General features: G+C 48.1%; 1 protein-coding gene and 1 long non-coding RNA gene across 4 annotated transcripts in view; one reads left to right on the top strand and one right to left on the bottom strand.

The window, feature by feature from the left end:
• The window catches only part of VTI1B (vesicle transport through interaction with t-SNAREs 1B), a 507,368-nt gene that overhangs the window by 339,987 nt on the left and 147,904 nt on the right, over positions 1-19,477 (top strand). For 2 of the 3 annotated variants that reach the window (XR_011283963.1, XM_069638987.1), the window contains exon 5: positions 11,195-11,256. Coding sequence is in view for 1 of the 3 variants with exons in the window: in XM_069638987.1 (XP_069495088.1) it covers positions 11,195-11,256 (62 nt within the window). In the remaining 2 variants the exon portion in view is untranslated. Of the gene's footprint in view, positions 1-11,194; positions 11,257-17,222; positions 17,290-19,477 lie in introns of all 3 variants that reach the window. The other variant, XR_011283964.1, reaches the window with a different exon arrangement.
• LOC138527644 (uncharacterized) overlaps positions 1-19,477 on the bottom strand; it is a 382,040-nt gene that overhangs the window by 247,753 nt on the left and 114,810 nt on the right. The window lies entirely within an intron of this gene.

Below are 19,477 nucleotides of genomic sequence, written 5' to 3' on the forward strand. Positions count from 1 at the left end.
CTCTGATCCCCGAATTACTAGACCAAGTAAAGGACGCTTGCATCTACACTAAATTAGATCTCCGAGTGGCAAATCATCTGGTACGTGTAAAGAAAGGCGACGAATGGAAGACTGCTTTACGCACTAAGTACGAGTTATTCGAATACCAGGTGATGCCCTTCGGGTTGTGCAATGCACCAGCAGCCTTCCAGTATTTTATGAACGATGTCCTTCGTGAACTCATTGACGTCTGTGTTGTTGTATACATAGACGATATTCTAGTGTACTCCTCTTCAGAATCAGACCATGTGAAGCACGTTCGTGCAGTCCTTGAGAAACGACGCCAGCACAAGTTATATGCAAAATTGGAAAAATGCGTTTTTCATTTTACGGAAGTTGAATTCCTTGGATTTATCCTGACTCCAAAAGGAGTCCGAATGGACTCTCGAAAGGTGGACACAATCCTCAAGTGGCCATCACCCAGTTCAGTTAAAGGGGTACAAAGCATGCTCGGATTTGCTAATTTCTACCGCAGATTCATTCTGGATTTCTCACATGTTGTACACCCTATCACAGCACTTTTGCGAAAAAACAAACTCTTCTTGTGGACCGAAGAAGCTGAAAAGGCCTTCCAAGAGCTGAAAGCGAATTCCACGTCTGCACCTGTTTTAAAGCATCCACGCCCCAAACTTCCATATATAGTTGAAACTGATGCATCCAGTTTAGCCATGGGAGCTGTGCTGTCCTGTCCCAGAAGGATCCTGAAACCGGTCAACTTCACCCAGTAGCATTTTGGTCCAGAAAGTTCTCGGCACCCGGGTTAAACTATGCGGTTACCGATAAAGCATTATTAGCCATCAAATCCGCCTTCAAGGCTTGGCGGCATTATCTTCTCGGTGCCAGGCATACCATTAATGTAATCACCGATCACCGGAACTTGCAGTATTTAAAAACGGCCAAGGCCCAATCGTTGCGTCAACTTCGATGGGTATTGTTCTTTGCCGAGTTCGATTTCGTGATCACTTATCGACCAGGTTGTAAAAATGGCAAGGCAGATGCCTTATCCCGAATAGGGATGGGAGAAGCATATGCGAACCCGGAACTGGTGCCTATAATTTCAGAACAAAGAATTCTTGGCATAACCACTCTACAGACACTAGAGGGTATTCAAGTAAAGATCCAACAACTCTTCGATCCAACAGCCCTGCCGGACTGGGTGAAGAAAGGCCCGGACTACTCGGTCATCATTGACCTACCTTATTATCAAGGGCGACTATTTCTACCACACAAGGAACTACAAGAACTAGTCATCTCCAATTATCATGACACCCTGATGGAAGGAGACCCAGGTATCGCAAAAACTGAAGCTAAAATTAAGAGACAATTCTGGTGGCCCACCTGGCGAAAAAACGTAAAGTCATTTGTAATGTCTTGTGGCATTTGCGCCCAAAACAAAAGTCAGAAGAAAAAACCAGCTGGCCGCTTACAACCTTTGGATATTCCACCTACACCATGGCACACCTTATCGTTCGACTTTATTACAGATCTACCTCCATGTAATGGATTTAACACCATTCTAGTTATTGTGGATCTTTTTTCCAAGATGGCCCACTTTATTCCTCTAAAGGGATTACCTTCTGCTTCAATTCTGGCCAAGGAGTTCCTCAAACATTGTTCGAATACACGGATTTCCTTCCGTATTAGTCTCTGAACTAGATTCGCCTCAGCATTTAGAAATGCCTGCAGTTAGTCATTTGCATTCTACTATTACACAAGCCTTTTTAAAGAGGCAACAGAACATTTGAAACAAGCAAAATAGAAATATAAGAAAAATGCTGATCAACATAGAAGTGAAACTCCACAATACCAGATTGGGGATCAAGTTTGGCTGACTACAAAATACATACCTCTGAAGGGAACTCTGACTTTTAACCCTAGATATTTGAGACCTTACACTACTAAGGCCATTATCAACCCGGTAGCCGTCAAATTGGAATTACCCTCTAATATGCGCATTCATCCTGTCTTTCATGTTTCACTTTTAAAACCAGTTCAACCAGGAACAAGATTAACCAAACCACCCGACCCCATCTTGATAGATGGAGAACCTGAATTTGAGGTAAAAAATATCCTGGACTCCAAGATGGTTAAATCAAAACTTTTTTATTTAATCGATTGGAAGGGCTACGGACCACAAGAAAGGTCATGTGAACCTAGTGACCACGTCCATGCACCTCGGTTGGTGAAAAGATTCCATCGGAACTTACCAGATAAACCAGGGCCCAGGGGAAGAACAACTTTAGGAGGGGCCTTGGGGGGGGCAGGGGGGGAGGGGTTGCTGTCATGATGCCTACCCCCAGGCATCCGGACCAAGCCCATCAGCCCCGGGAGCAGGCATCTAGACATTTAGTAAAATCTCAGCAACCCCAGCTAGGGGCTATCTGGGTTCAGTCCTGGCACCTTAGGCGCCAGCCTCATAGTAGGAATCAGTCCTGGTGCCTAAGGCGCCAGGCTCATAGTCATTACTTACCTCAGGCAGACCATGCTGCAAATGACTCCAATCCAACATGAAGCCTGAAAGGGACTATTTTTCTACAGGGACTATTTTTTACTCGGGTGTGGTTCTAGGGACTTCTTACCTGGGACTACTTTTGAGGCTATTTAAACCACGCCCGACCAGCAACACGCGCTTTGCGTTATTCTGCATCCAGCAGCGTAACGCTCGCTGCGCCTGCAGCCTGCCTCCAGTCTTCTGCCACGCCCGCCTCGAATCCGGAGCTCCTAAAACAAAGAGGAAAGAAAGGGACAAGGTTAGAAAACAAACTTATTTCTATTCCACACCTGATTCTGGATCCATCTCGTCTCCGGACCTGTAAAGAACATCATTTCTGCACGCGCCGCACCTCCAGCTGCAGCGCTGCGCCATACTCACCAGTCTTCACAGCATCCTTCGGGTCGGCGCTGCCTCCATCATTTCTTCACCGAACTTCGGCACCTAGGAGACAAAAGAAAACCACAAGGTGAGCCGAGGAAACCAACAAATATAATTCTTACCACCGTAGACTTACCTGATTTACCACCGGAGGCATCCTTTTGTGACTCTCCATATTTTCACGTGCCGCATCTGTAAAGAGAGGCAAAACAACACATTTTCCACGTGCAACATTTACCGGACAGCGCCGGGTAATACACCAGCTGCCATAAGAGAATCTTTTCACGAGCCAGCTGCAAGACAAGAAAGGAAGGGGGGAACCAGAGTAAACATCGGACATATTGAACTCTCAGAGTCAATACTCTCCGGAACTCTCCCGAGCCTTCAAACCAGTGAAGTAACTGGAATCGACGCGCCCCTGCAAATCCACGCAGGATGGAGAGCTCATCTTTCAAGAATATAAGGTGAGATTGCTGTGAGGGCATTTCGGAGGTGATTAGTTGGGGAGGACTGTGGGGGTGCCATCACTTGAATCCACAAGTGGCTAAATCCATCTCTCCACTTGCAGGAGAATATTTCTACGGGTTAAGCAGACAAGATTAGGAGTGCAGATCCAGTCCGTCATCGCTGCACTACGCATCACGTGGGTGGAGACCGCAGCTGTCCTGGTCCGACCGATGCCCCTGTAGGAGCCAGGTGAGCGTAACAGGCATAGATTAGGTTGAGGGGAAGTGAAGGGGTTCCGGGGGGGTTCTCCTCCCACATTTTAGACCAAAAAAGGTCAAATAAATGTGATATAATGTGATTAGGTCAAATGTGATTAGGTCAAATAGACCCAAAACCGTGATGGGACTGCTGAGTCATTGGTGGGCCGTGTGCAGTGGGCTGTCCCATGGGTGCACAGATCTGCCCCACTGAATGCTCCTCTACTGGTGGGGGCCCTTACACACTGCAAGAGATGATGAAAGGTGGTGCCAAAAAGCAAAGCTCCATCAACCTTTATGCCAAGACCACCCCAAAAGCTTTTGAGGATGTGGAGGTTTGCTGGATCCATGGACCCGGTCAAACTGTGCCCGTGGAACTAACCGAAACCCAGCGCATGATGGCATGCATGCATGCATGCATGCATGCGCGCATGATGGCATGCATGCATGCATGCAGGAAGGTGTCGTTTGCCAGGCACAGCAAACTCGACAATATCACCAGCACCATTGGCTCCATTAAGAGGCGCTTGCAGAAAACGGACGAAACGGCTGACGAGGCAGTCGTGTATGGGTATGGTGGAAGACTATGTTTAGTCACTGAAAGCGGAGGTGGCAACCAGCAAAGCCATGACATTTTTAGATGAGAACCTGCCAGCGATATGAACCCTTGGTGCAGCAGCTTGTGGAGAATGTTCTGTCCTACCTACCTACTTACTTCATTCCTCTCATCTCCTTAGAAGTTGCTGTTGGCATTCCAAGAGAGAGCTGTGCAAAGAGAGGACATCCACAAGCTGCAATATACTTCATGGCGGACATACCACCCTCAGGATCTGCGACGACTTGAGAAGTGTGTGAATACTTGTGTTTTGATGTGTTTAAGTCTGTTGATTGTCCCGGGCTTGAACCCGTGCACTGGTATCCCCATGCAGTGTTGCATTGGCAGTTGGGTATGTTTTGGGCGGTACATCACCCCATTTTTAAGGGGGATGCATGAGGGGGTGGGAAAGGGATGGTGTGGTTTATAAAACTGCACTTGGCAAGCACTGTGGCAATCGGCGGGTGAACGATGGGTGCTGAAAGAGAGTTGGGGAGGGTGCGGGGGGGGCGGCAGAGAAGGATGGTGACATGATGCTGCTACCAATGGAATGGGAGAAGTGACATTCCTTAGCTGGAATGTGCGTGGTTTGGCCAATTTGGTTAAAATGCAGAAACTTGTTCTTTATGCAGAGGGGCACACAGCCAAACTCTAGTATCTGCAAGAGACTCGTGCATTACTGGCAAGCTGTGAGAGTAGAACGTGGGTTAGAAATCTATTCTACACTACATACTCTACACAATCAACGGGCGTGATGATCCTTACACACATCACTCCCATTCCAGCATAAGAAAGCAGATATCGGCCCTCTGGGAAGGTACATTTTGGTTTATGGATCCCTTGCAGGGAGAGAAATGCAACTATTGAATGTCTATGGCCCAAACATCGATGATCCCCCCCCCCCCAATTCTATGCTGACATCATAGATAATCTGGCCCTATACCCACTGATTCCCATTTTATTGGAGGGGTGTGGGGTATTTCAGTACTATTCTCGATTTGCAATTTGATAGATCTACCCATACCCAAGGCCCCTGTCGAGAGCAGCCTCCACCATTTAGATGGAGAATGACTACCATAGGACTGGTGGATGCCTGGAGAGCAATGCATGTCTGAGAACGCACATATTCCTTTTATTCGTCAGTCCGTGATTCCTCCTCCCGCATTGATATGTGACTGGTCTTTGATATGCTGCTGGGGGGTGGGTGGGGGGTTGTGGGCCCTACATACTTCCTAGAACTTACTCTGACCACTCCCCCATTTGCATCTCCTTAGGGCTTCCTCGACCCCGCAACAACTGGCGATTCAAATCGCAAGCACTGCAGGGCATAGAATTTGCTGCCACTATGGATGACATTGTGACACTATATTTTGAAACTAATGTGGGTTCGGTGCCCTTGACTAGCATGCTCTGGGAGGCCGTCAAGGTTTATATACGTGGGATTGCTATGGCTGCCGCTCTTAGTGTACTTAAAACGATTCAGCTGGATATAGCAAGTTGCGACAGATATTCGGGTATACTGGAGCAGGGGCGGGCGGCTGATCCTCCCATGGCAACACACGCACAAGTTAGAGGCTAAAGATGCCTTTAGCTCAGATGCTGAGCGTGAACCCAGGTTTTTCGATTCCCTGATCGCCGCTAGGCATTATGGGAGGGCGAGAGGCCGGGGAAGCTGCTGGCCCGCATGGCACACCAGGGGGTGGGGTAGCGGTTGCATTCCACTCATTGGACGAGACCGGGAACTGAATGTTTACTAGATTTTACATGGAACTTTACTCCAACAAATATACTCATACCCTAGGGGACATAGATATGTTTCTGGAGAAACCTACCGATCAGTCAGCTGTCTCAAGAGGGCAGGGCTCTCCTTGACCTCCGGATCTCCCTTGCTGATATTACCCGGGCGATTGATGACCTTCCGTCAGGGAAGGCATCTGGTACCGGCAGCCTTAAGGCCGAATTGTATAAACACTACAAGACACTGCTGGCCCATACCTGCTTCATTTATGGCAGGAGGCTCTCGAGGCGCATGCACTCCCAGGTACAATGCGGGGGAGGCTGTTATTAAAGTCCTTCTGAAACTGAATAAACCTCCTTAATTAAAATGGATATTAAAATATTAAGGCCAAATGGAGCCCTATATGTGCTGTGTAAAAGAAAGCATGCCTGTATGATTATGAATGGGTTTGGATTAAAATGATTTTTTTTTGGGTTACTCAGTAAGGAATGTGATGTAACATTTATGAAGATATTGATGTTGTAAGTGCAAGTGCAGCCTTAAGAACGACCCATGGTTGAAACACGTGTCGGCAAACAAGCTCATTGAATAAAGAACCACCACATGCGTAATTGCTTTGTACATTGAGTTTATTATTAAATTGATATATCGACTAGCGCCGGAGACCTGAGAGCAATTAGTTCACTTGGGTATATTGTAAAGACAAGTTGGTGAGTCTCTGCTCTCGATGGTCAGGCAGCTGTCAATGTTTTCTCATAATACTGGAGATTGAAGATTCTTTAATATAATCCTAAGCGCAACAGCAGCCCAGTCAGCCCCCTTGTTGTTATTATTACTTGTCAATACATCCGACTCCGGAAAGTCTAATAGTGCAAGCAGCTACATCCGCCTCCAAGCTGCGTATCCAACCATACCCCTGATAGGGATGACAAACGCATTGACTCATGGGCAAAGAAAATCTTTTCTGCTAGCAGCATAGCTTTAAAGTCTGCTAACTCTACATGTGCTCTTGCAAAATTCACATTCACCCTGTGGGTCTGCAGAGCGATGGCGGCAGATTATATCCCTGAAGGTGAGGAAAGAGAGACGGCTTCTTTAATCTGATAAGGGATGGCAAGGAGGCCATGTGTGAGTCTCTGCAATCAGGTCTGGACACTGCTGACAGCATCAGCAGGACCATGGCGGCAAGCACTGTCATACGCATATTTGCGTTGTTGAGGAAGTCAGGGTTTGCACCTGATGTACAATCTAGGCTGACGAAAGCCTTGAGAAGCTGCAGACTTCAAAGGCGGCAGCCAAGTCCCTATGTGCCACCATCAGACAACCTCAGCCTTTTCACCCCAGCGCATCATCTTAGAGGGGTAGGTCCTTTCACTGCTCCGCCTCAGTTTGAAGAGCAAGAGAACAGGCTTGTAAAGAGGACAAAGAAGATTCCCTCGTGATGACGAGGGAGAGGCACAAAGCCTGCACAAGCAGTGGCGTATTTGCCATCAGCCGCCTCAAAACCTCTCTGAGGTCTTGATTCCCAACTACACGGTGGGAAGCAGACTGTCACAGCATCTGAAAGAATGGTGAGGTATTACTTTGGATGCATGGGCACTGGAAACAGTAGCCCAAGGTTACTGCCTCCCCTTCATACAGAGACCTCAGGATCATCCACCGGGAAGCCATTTGCTAAATGGTCCAGATCCATTCCTGTTGCAGGAAATGTCAACCCTGCTAGAGAAAGGTGCTGTAGAACCACTACCTGTGAAAGAGAGGAACAAAGGATGGTATTTTCCCTATTCCCTAATCCCCAAGAAGGGACGGAGGACCGAGACCCATCTTGGACTTGAGATACTTGAACAAGTTCTTCAGGGAGGACAAGTTCAAGATGGTCACACTTTCTCAGATTCTTCAGGCCCTGCTGCTCGAGGATTGGATGGTTTCATTGGACCTTCAGGATGCTTACTTTCATGTGCCAATCCATCACAAGCACAGGAAGTACCTGCGGTTCACTGTTGGCGGTTCTCAATATCGAGTTCTGCCATTCGGGCTTACCTGCGCTTGAGGGTTTTCACCAAGCTGATGGCTGTAGTGGCAGCGAGTCTCAGGAGAGGGGGGTCCACTTCTACCCCTACCTATATGATTGGCTGATCAGGGCACGTTCACCCGAACAAGACCAGGAATATCTCAGTATCACCTGCCACTCCCTCCGCAGACTGGGCTTCTCCCTAGAGTACAAGAAGTCCCACATGATACCATCTCAGGAACTCCAGTTCATTGGAGAGTTCCTGGATGCATCTTTGGAAAAAGCCTCCCCCGCCCCGAGGTGAGGGCTCAACACATTTTGCAGATGGTCTGCAAGTGTTGTGCCCAGCATATTCCGGCCTTTGGCTTTTTGAGGTTGCTCGGCCTCATGGCATCCTGCATTTTTCTGATGCTGGAGGCTCGCCTGAGAATCAGATCCCTCCAGTCGGCTCTCAGGACCTAATGGTCCCAATTCTCAGGAAGGATGTCAGACCACCTTCAGGTTTTGAGGAGAGTCGCACAGGACCTTCTGTGGTGAGCCTGCGAGGACCATTCTGAAGCGAGAACCCTTTTGGCAATGATGGCGGGAGAGAACAGTAGTGACGACCGCCTCACTTACAGGTTGGGGAGCCAACGATCTGACAATCAGCGGTCGTTGGTCTCCATCAGAGTCCAAACTACATATCAATCTTTTGGAGCTGAGGGCAATCAGACTAGTGCTGAAGGCCTTTTTGCCTTCTTTATGGGGAAAGAATGTCCTGATAATGATGTGCAACACAGTGGCCATGTACTACCTCAACAGGAGAGTAGGCATAGGGGCAGTACCACTGTGCAGAGAGTCAATGCAGCTCTGGTTCTTGGCAATTCAAGAAGGAATCTCCCTATCAGCAGTTCCCCTAGCCGGAGAGGAGAACACAGCGGCGGATGCTCTGAGCAGGCAGAGCACAGTCTCCGACGAGTGGGAACTACCTCAGGAAGTCCTTCAAGAGATCTTCACGCTTTGGGGAACCCCTCAGGTGGATCTGTTCGCAATCACTGTCAACCGGAAATGCAAACTCTTTTGCTCCAGGGAATTTCCTCTAAGAGGAGCTATACGGGACACGTTCGTAGTGCACTGGGAGTTTCCACTCCTCCACTCCTGTATGCATTTTTTCCAGTCCCTGTCATTCCTCAACTGATCAGGAGGTTGAGAAAGTTCGGGAAATCCATTATCCTAATTGCCTCGGATTGGGCCAGGAAGATGTGGTACCCGGACCTTCTGGACATGTCCATCTGCCCTCTAAATACGTCTTCCACAAAGAGAGGACCTTCTCTCGCGAGAGGAGGGTCGAGTTCTCCATCCAGAGGTGAAGACACTCTGCCTTCACACTTGATTCTGAGACACTCGGATACAAAGATTGTGACCTCCCGGATGATGTAATGGAGATTCTTCTTTCAGCCAGAAGGCCAGCAACAAAATCCTTATACTGCTGCTGTTGGAACACGTTCAGCTGCTGGAGGGAGAAAGATGTGATCCCTTTTCATTGTGATACACCTACGGTGTTATCGATTCTACTACATTTGGTAAATCTGGGGCTCCAGATTGGAACAATCAGTTTATCTAGCAGCGCTTTACATATTCAAGAAGAGGCATCCTACTTCAAAATACCCTTAACTCCATTTCTTAAAGGACTCACAAATGTGGTTCCCCCTACACCTTTCCAAATCCCAACTTGGACCTTAATTTGGTTTTAAAGTTTTTGATACATGCTCCTTTCGAGCCACTCCATTCCTGCCCTTTAAGGTTGCTAACTTAGAAAACTATCTTGTCAGTAGTGATAACATTAGCCCGCAGGTTGAGTGAGTTGCAGGCCTTATCCTGTGAACCTCAGTTTACTACATTTTACAAGGATAAGGTTGTCCTTAAGGTCAAATCCTCTTTTCAACCAAAGATTGAATCAGATTGCCATTTTGCACAAATAATTGTGCTTCCAGACTTCTGTCCTCCACCTCATCCTGGCAAGGAAGAGGAAAGATTTCATAGATCCGATCCAAGGAGAGCTCTTAGCTTTTATGTTTCAAGAATAGCAAAATTGAGGCAGCACAACCAACTTTTCATTGGCTATACAGGACACAAACTAGGTCAGTCAGTTAACAAACAAACTCTATCCAGATAGATCATTCTAGCTATTTCAGAGTGCTACAGGAAAGCTGGGAAAGATCCCTGAGAAGGCTTAAGGGCTCATTCCACTAGGAGCATGGCAACTTCCTCTGCTCTTCATAGGGGAATTCCGATAAAGGGCATCTGCAAGGCAGCTACCTGGTCCACCATCCACACGTTCACAAAACAAATATTGTTTAGACACCTCTAACAATGAGGGGAGATTTGGGAAGGCAGTTCTATGCTCCATTCTTGACAAACATTAACTCTCAAATTTCTACTCCCTCCTCCAAAAGAACTTAATCCTGCTTTGGGAGGATTTCATAAGATGAGGAATACGTGGGAGGACACAATCCATTCGAAGAACAAGTTACTTACCCTTGGTAACCTTCTTTCAACTGGATGTTTCTCCCATGTATTCCTCATTGCCATCCCAACCTGCCCCACTGAAGAATTTCCGAGCTTTGGACTTTACGCTCTTTTAAGGTCTGATAAATTAAAGGCACTTATCACTGGTGGTAATTCTGCATATGTGTGGCGAAAAAAACTAACTTAATCCAACGGGCACTGCGTGTGCTAAATGTACTCGACAATGACGTCAACCGAGATGGAGGCCCTTGAGGGACATCGGGTTGACCGTCTCGATGCACATCGCCCTGTGCTGAATTTTTTTTTTTCCGAAGCAGCTGAAGCTGGAAACGAAGATGTTATAAGATGAGGAATACGTGGGAGGAACATCCAGTCGAAAGACCGTTACCAGGGGTAAGTCACTTTTTCTTCTGGTTTGTAGTAAATAGTAAATAGTAATAGAGCATTCAGAATCCCCTCTAGGGAATGCTGCCCTTTTTCCCTGTGGAATACATCGAGTACTGAATTGTTTGGTATTACAAGATATCTGGGGCATCTACTTTTTACATATGGTGCTTGGGGCAGCCACTGAATTTGTGAACCTGCGCATGTTGTTTTAGACTGTAGGTTTTGGTGATGGTTGTCGGGAGTCGGCCACCGCAGGGTACACATACTGCCAATGTGTCTATGCAGCTGCTGGACCAGCTTGCAATATGCTTTAACAAACTTTACTTTTATTGTTTTGCAGTTGATAAACACAAGTGAAAATTTAAGCCGAAGCCGAAAGATCTTGCGTGCCATGTCTAGAAAGTAAGTTTATATGTATTTTCTTTTTTTGATATGCTATAATAATTTCAGTTAAATGCATGATAGTAGTGGGCACAATTTTAGAATAGTTCAGCCATCTTTAACTGTCGACCAATAAATATAAATCAAAGATCCCATTTCTTGGAGATCTGGAAAGTTTTTGTGAAGGAAAATCCGGCAACCGAAATCCTCCCTCCTCCCTCGGTAGAGTCAGGGTGGCCCTCCCGGTCCTTGGGGTTTTCCCCTGCCATACAAAGTGTCGTACAGCATTTTGTAGATCTCTAAAAGTCTGTGCTGGGACAGTGGTTGGGAGAGCTGTGCAAAAGGTACAGAAGCTGAGGCAATATGTTCATCTTTACTGCAGTCATCCGGCCATAACATGAGAGGCTCATCTTACCCCATCTCCTCAGATCAGATGTGATCTCTGCCATTATGGGGGTCATAGTTAGTGGTGCCCAATTTCGATATGTCTCTGGTAAGAAGGACCCCCAGGTACTGTATAGTAACCTTCTCCACTGTAATACCATGAAACCTGTCCAGGGGGTCTAGCTCTGGGTCCATTGTTCTCACTGGGAGCAAGACAGATTTTGGAGTGTTAATTTTCAGGCCCGAGAAGCGCCCAAACGCAGCCACCAGGGTCAGGAAGGGGGGGGAGCGAGGAGCCAGGGTCTACCAGATAGGCTAAAATATCATCCGCAAACAGGGACAGCTTGAATTCAACCTCACCCCTTCTAATTCCCTTGATGTCCGGGTGAGCTCTGATCGCTAATGCCTCCATCGTAAGGACATATATCAGGGGGGAGAGTAGGCAGCCTTGCCTTGTCCCTCGGGAGAGGGGGAATGATTCGGACAGCTTCCCATTCACCTGAACCCTTGCCGTGGGGGGCTCTGTAGAGGGCAGTTACCAAACTCATAATGTGAGTCCTGAAGCCCATTCTTTGGAGGAGGAGTTCCATATATCTCCACTCGACCCTATCGAAGGCTTTCTCCTCCGAGTCTAGGGAGAGGACACATGCATCAAGCTCCGATGTTTGGGCAAAGTGAAACGGGTCTATTTTTTTGCAAATATTATCTGACCCTTGCCTTCCCCTAATGAAGCCCAACTGGTCCCCATGGACTAGCTTCGGCATTATCCCCTCCATCCGCCTACCCACCACCTTTGCCAGGATCTTAACGTCAATGTTTAACAGCGATCTGGGGCGGTAGGAGGAACATTCTGCGGGATCCTTCGCTTCCTTGGGCAAAACTGCTATTTTGGCCCCCATCATGGACTCGGGGAGGATGCCCCCCTCCAGCACGGCGTTGAAAACTCTCACTAGGTATGGGGTCAGGGGGAGCGAAATCTCTTGTAAAAATAAACAGTAAAGCCGTCTTCCCCGGGGGAAGTTCCCACCTTCATCCCACTAATCACCTTGTCCACCTCATCCTCGGTCACTGGGCCCTCCAACACCTCTGCCATCTCCTTCGGTAAGGATGGGAGCTGTATGGCGTTCAGGAAGTCTTCTATCTGGGTATCATCTCCGTCATATTCTGACGAATAGAGTGTCTTGTAGTATTGGTGAAAGGCCTCTCCAATATGGGGAGAGTCGCAGCCAAGGGACATCTGGGCGTCCCTCTCCTCCTTCACCCTTCTACTTCTCTGGATCTCCCTCAACTTCCAGGCTAGGATCATATATGCTTGGTCCCCTTTATCATAATATTTTTGTTTGACCACTTGGAGACTCCTCTCCGTTTTGGGTAGGAGTAGGTCTTTTAGCTGGAGCCTGTAGTCCTCCAGTGCGGCCCCCATGTCGCGCTCCAGGGCCTGATCCGGGGAGCCCCCCGGTTGGAGACGGGCTATTTTTTCTCGCAGGGCTTTCTCCTGGGCCTCTCTCTCCCTTTTCTTCCAAGCTCCTATTTTTATGAGGACTCCTCGTAAGGTTGCCTTGAAGGCATCCCAAAGCGTGTGCGTGTCCACCTCCCCGTTATCATTAAGCTCAAAGAGCTCCGTTATGGCTTCCAAGACATCCTGGGCATGAACCTCGTCACTTAATAGGGCATCATTACATTTCCAGCGTCCTCTGCGTTCTCTACACCAACCCACCGCTAAGGTAACTCGGACCATGTCGTGGTCTGACCAAGGGACAGGGTCTATCCTATAGCCTGCGACATATGGACGGAGGATCTCGTCCACAAAGATGTAATCTATCCTAGAGAACGAGTTGTGGATGGTCGAGTAGTAAGTAAAGGAGGGGACATCTGATCTGGGGGTCGGGATTGTATCCACCAGCCCAGATCTTCATTGACCCTCTGAAAGTTTTGCGCCATGGCTTCACCTGCGGGTCTGAGGTTTTGGGGGCCTACCCGCTTTCTGTCTTTGGTTGGGTCTAGAACCATATGGTAATCCCCCCCCCACCACCAACGGGCCTTGTACAAACAGCTTGAGCCTGTCCCTTACTTCTTCCCAGAATTGGGCTTGTCCTTCGTTCGGGCCATACACTACTGCCAGGGTTAGGGGGGAGCCCTGTAGGGAGCCCCGTACCAACAGGTATCGGCCCTCGGGGTCTTTCAGGATGGCCTCTTTCTCGAAGCCTACGTCCCTTGCTACCAGTATGGCCACCCCTCTTTTCTTTACCTTATGGGATGCGTGGAAGACCTCTTCGATTCCCCCCCCCCCTCACATTTTAGGTTCTTTCCCCCTCGCCCAGTGTGTCTTTTGCAAGAAAAGCAGGTCTAGTTTCACCCTCCTCAATTCCCTACAAATCAGGGACCTCTTTGTGGGGGTGTTCAGCCCCCGCACATTCAAGGTACCCACGCCCAGGGCCGGCCGGCCATCAGCCATAATCTGTTTCCCTCTCTATGGGTCAACAGCATCGCATCGTTACTCCCTTCTCGCTCCCATTGTCTCACCGTTTGGACACTTTTAAAACATTGCCCCAACTGCCCCCCAAACCCCCTCCCAAACAAACCCCAACTAATTTGTGAGCCCCCACCCCCCTCCCCGGCGTCCAGCCAGTTAGTTCCGCCATTTCTGGCATTTTGGCCGGACCACCAGCCTGCCCTCCCCGGCCAGGCATTCATTTCTAAGCTCGTTTTTTGTGAGCCCCCTCCCCCGCCACTTCATCCCCTCGGTCGCCCCAGCTTTACTTGCTTTTCAAGGGAACTCCAGTTTCGGCTTAACCTCCAATTCTTCAGATTCCGACCTGCAAGTGGTCAGGTCACTCTGGTCGTCTGTGTTCCTCATTCTCGCACCTTTGCTGGTTGGGTCCCCTAGGTGTTCAACCCCCAGAGTCGTTCCGTTCCCCTTCCTTTCCTGGAGAAGGCATGTTCATTTTTCTAAATTTCCTTGCGCTAGTCTTCTTTCTTCCACCCGACGGGCCCGGGCCGTTTGCTCCTCTCTGAACCGGCTCAGTTGGTCCCCTTCGGGGGGTCGGTTCCGTCACATAGTCCTGGATGGCTCCCTTGATGTCCTCCTCTATGATCAACATCGTCCACTGGCCCAGGTATTGGAAGGCTAGGGCGAAGGGGTAGCCCCATCTGTATCGTACCCCATTCTCTTTCAGCAGATGAGTGAGGGGGCAGCACATCCTACGTTTGGCCAGTGTATATGCGGAGTGGTCCTGAAAAATGGAGACCTGGGAATTGTATGTAATCACCTGAGCTTTCCTGGCGGCCTCCAGCACCCGTGTCTTTTCCGAGTAGTAGTGGAACCGGACCAGAATCGATCGGGGTCCCCCTGCCCGTCGTCCTGCTCTGTGCACCCGATCAAAAGTGAGTTCAGTAGTCATCTCTTCTTCAAAGAGGAGGGCAATATTGTCTCGCACCACTCGAGTGACCTCTCTCTGTCTCCCCCTCCGCCTCGGGGAGCCTGAAAAATCTAAGGTTGTTTTTCCCTGTGTTCAAAATCGTCCATTTGTTTCGACCTCTCCTCCTCCCTCTTCTCAAGGGCAGATAGCCTCATATTTGTCTCTACCTCTAGGGTTGCTGATGACGATTGGTTGGTTTCAATCTGAAGGAGCCTGTCCTCGACTTTGTCAACCCGTCGTTCCATTTTTTTCGAATTTTTGGGCAATGTCGGAGCGCATGTCCCTTATCTCTTGTAGAATTGAGGCGAAGCCCCTCTCCATTGCCGCCGTTGAGGGTGCCGAGGCTTCCAAATGGGCCATTTCTCTGTCGTGGGACGGGCCGTTATCGTGGGGTCCTGCCTCTTGGTAACAATATTTTTGTAGATTCTTTAGCCAGTTCATCTGGTTACCCCCCGGGCTCGCCGTTGGGTATGCCTCGGTTCTGTGGGGGCCACGGGATAACCTCATAGGCCGGCCGGTGCTGTGTTGGTGGAAGCACCCTCGGAGCGAGGGGGGGGGGGGCTAACAGGGACCACCCCCCCTCTCGCTTCCGTGGTCTTTCGTGGCTCTTGGGGGATCGCTACCGGGCGAGCACACGCCCCGCTGGCTTCTGGCGGGGGCCTCGCACCCAGTGCAGATGCCCCAGGACATTCGGCGTCTTATGTGCACTCCGGGGAGGGGATGTTGCTTTGTTCGCCACGGGGGTGGGGGAGTGGGCCGCGGTCCCGTCCTGTTTGATATTGGCGGGAGCCTGTCCGAGCCCACTCTCCTGCTGTCTGTTCCTTCTCTGGTGGTGGGGTCGGGAACCGGGCCCCGGCGAAGGAAGAGGGGAGGGAGGCACCTCTCCCGTGGGCGGGGAGCGGTGTGGTCTCGAGGGCCCCCTTGCCCAGTGCCGAAATGCTGGTCGCCTCTCGGGGCTGCCAGGTGCGGTGGCGGAGGGGGGATTCCCAGCCCCGGTGCCGCCACCCCTTCTTATTCGGGGCCTGGTCCGGGGGAATGCGCCTTCCTCCTATCCGGGCACGGGTCTCCGGCGCCTCTCTGCCCGCGCGGATGAAGTGTAGGGAGGCCGCCGCCTCGATCGGCAGTTGTGGGCCCGGTCCGCGGGGGGTTCGGTGTCCCCGCTCTGTGGTCCACTCACGTGGGGGCTGGGTGCCAGTCGCGACGGGGGGGACGGTCCCTCCCACGTAGTCCTCCAGGTTCGGCGGGCTGCAGCTCCTCCTCCGGCCGCTCAGGTCTCCCGTGGCGTCTTCGCTGCTGAGGCCGTGGTTCCAGTTCTCCGCTTTTCGGGGGTCCCCGAACGTCGCTGTTTCTTTCAGGGGGAGCCCCAGGGGTTCACTGCCCGCTCAGGCTCTTTTGTTCTTCTTGGAGAGGTCTCAGGGGCGGGCGGGAGGGGGCTCAATCCCCGTTGCGACCTGGCTTCGGCGGGAGCTCGGGAATCAGGCAGCCATTGCCTGTGCGCCCCCTGGTGGCCTCCTAAATCTAAATTTTAATGAATTTGGGAAAAGAGCCTCTGGACCTAGGAAATAGAGCGTACTCTTTATAAAGTGCATACAAACGTATCTTCTCCCCAGTATTGACCCAGACTGCATCATAACATTTTTTAAATTTTACTTTCAACGGATTAGACACTAGGTGTTTCAAATACAGATATCATTCTTCTTTGCGAACCCATTTAACTCCACCACCCGCCCCGCATACAAGCATCGATTATGCATCTCAAATAGCGAGTTGGAAGGGGGGGGGGTCCAAGATTTTAATATACAAACTGAGTTTTTCTCATCTAGTGAAGGTCCCTAGTGCCGTAGTCAAATTCTCAAGTTTCCTTTGCAAGCTGATGGCCGTCAAATCAAAGAAGAAGAGGTTGTCCGCAAAAGCTAACCAATGCACACCCAAAGATACAAGTTTAACTGGAAAACAATGTATCGTTTTCCCAAAGCTCCTTAATGTTGGACACATCTAGGTTATGCAATGCTGGTGCCAAAATCAGACCATCGAGCATATCGCAATTTTGCAATTTGCAAAGAAATTTCAAAAACTGCAGATTGACACCATTACCAGGAAATTAAACAAAATGGCATGATTGCGAAATGTTGCTGGCTGGCTGGCTGACTGCTAACATAGATTTTTTTTCACTCGTCATTCAAGTGTGAAGAAGCATTAAGACTAACAGTGCTGGGGCAGTGGTGGTGTGCAAGGGTGGGGAGGCTTTGTGGTAAGGTTCCCTTTCTCTTATTTCATCAAATACATTTTAAAGTACTCAATTTTATTTGACATACATTTGTTTCATTGCGCAATCCCCTACATCATATAAAATTCTCTGTTTTCTGTGTGCTGGAAACGATGCATACTGGTAACTTTCAGCAATCCAAATGCTGAAACAGAAAAATGCTGTTGTGTCCAGCAAAATATTCTTGTTTTACACCCCAAAATTGTCATTTCCATGCTACAATTTTATCGAGGGTCTGTAAAATGTATCCCTGTCTCACTCCCACATACAAAGCAACCGGTTGAGAAAGAGATCTGTCCCAGGTTAATGCTACCTGTATTTTGGTGTATGAGTAAACAAGCATAATAAGTTTGAGGGCCTTCTGTGCAGCACAATTTCTCTAATGTTTCTCATAACAGGTATTTAACTTATGAAAGGCACTAGAGAAGTCCATGCTTGCAAAAATGTGTTTTGACATTTTTGGATCTACTCTGTGCTAGCAGTAGTCATGAGACCATTAAGGGACGTGCCCGTACTTTTTCTAAATCTTTTTTTTTTTTGCGTTTCTGAGAGAGTTGTTGTCAAACTCTCCATTTCTTTTTCCGGGGGGGGGGGGTTAACAAGTTTTATTCAATAAAACATACATAATGCTATAATTCATTAAACAGTTAAAGGCAAACAACAACAATGAATCCAATTGAGCTTAACAAATGCTTAACAACAAGAGTGAAATACCCAACAATAGTCATAAAAGATCCCAAAGTAAGGGAGGAAAAGAGAAAGAAAAAGAAGATAGACAAAGAAAGAGAACCAAAATTCAATAATATGTACAGATCTACTGACCAAATAATAAGACTGTATGCAACAATACAAACCAAAAAATAAAAACAGATTAGCAATGAATCTAAATCTGGAATTTAAAAACCAATTTAGAATCATTAGAACATTGCTCCAACTCCTTTTAATAACGGGTAGCATTGATTTTACTGGAGGCTTCTAATATAGCTATGGGATGATAGCTAGCCAGAGATGACCAGTCTCCCTTTTTATAGAGCAGAATGAGACGAGAAAGATACCACATATCTTGAATAATCTCCAACACCAGGACATCTTTTAATGGAGCAGCCAGTATATCTGCCCATAATTACGGATCATGCTTAATCGGTATAGGTACAACATGCATGTCTGGCCCAGGGCCTCTGGAGTTTTTGGTCTTGCAAATTAACTCTGAAATATTTTCTCTGTCAATTGGAGCCTTCGATTTCTTTAAATAATTCCTGCAGATGTGGGTAGCTGTAAATTAAACTCAATCCTTGCAAAGCCAGAGGAATGGGTTTTTTACCCAGGTTGCATCATCAATCACAACCTGTATACACCTCTACTCAAACTAGAGGAACAATTAAGTAATTGCCAAAATCTAGATTCATTATTGACCGAAAAGAGCTGAACTGCCCTCCGACTATCCCGAGTGGTAAGCTGGCATTTATGACTTAACCAGGTTGCGTTGTATGTGGCAAATTAATCTTTTCTTCCCTCTAATGCACATGATCATGTGCTCAAGTTGCAAAAATAGCTCTGATTTTAGCTCTCCTGATCCTTTTAGCTTTTACCACCAATGCATCATGAACATGCTTTGTTTTAGTAAGGCTAAAGCAATGCCCTTTTGTAGTTATAAGACCAATAACCTCCAGCACAGTAGAATTAAGTTAATATCTAACGCCAGGGCCTTGTCGAGAGCTCTCCTGTTGTCTAATTTAGCTCTCAACAATCTGTGAAATGTACTAAGTGCTGACTGGTTCCAGCATATGGTCCTTCCATTATTTCTAATCATCACAAATGCCATATCATTACACCTGGACAGCATTGGACACTTAAAATATCAACAAATAAGAATGGTCACTAGATCAGAAAAAACATATTAGCAGCAGAACTGTTTAGGACAAAGGAGATGAAACAAATACTTAAAGTAAAAAAGATGTAGCCTTCATAAGTTCCTAGAGTGAGTTGTAAGGAACTCATTTTGGCAACAGTAAAGACAGACACAAGTGATAACGTTCATGGGTGTTTATTAAACTGTATGCAGGTTTGAAAAACACCTAATCTAAACCTAAATCTAAGATGGGAGCAACCGTCGACCATCAAATGAAAATAAGACAGTCCTAGTGGCGTTTCCAAAATAAAAATGGCCTATACC

The sequence above is a fragment of the Ambystoma mexicanum genome, chromosome 14, assembly GCF_040938575.1.
Source record: "Ambystoma mexicanum isolate Mex_15411 chromosome 14, UKY_AmexF1_1, whole genome shotgun sequence".
NCBI lineage: Eukaryota > Metazoa > Chordata > Amphibia > Caudata > Ambystomatidae > Ambystoma > Ambystoma mexicanum.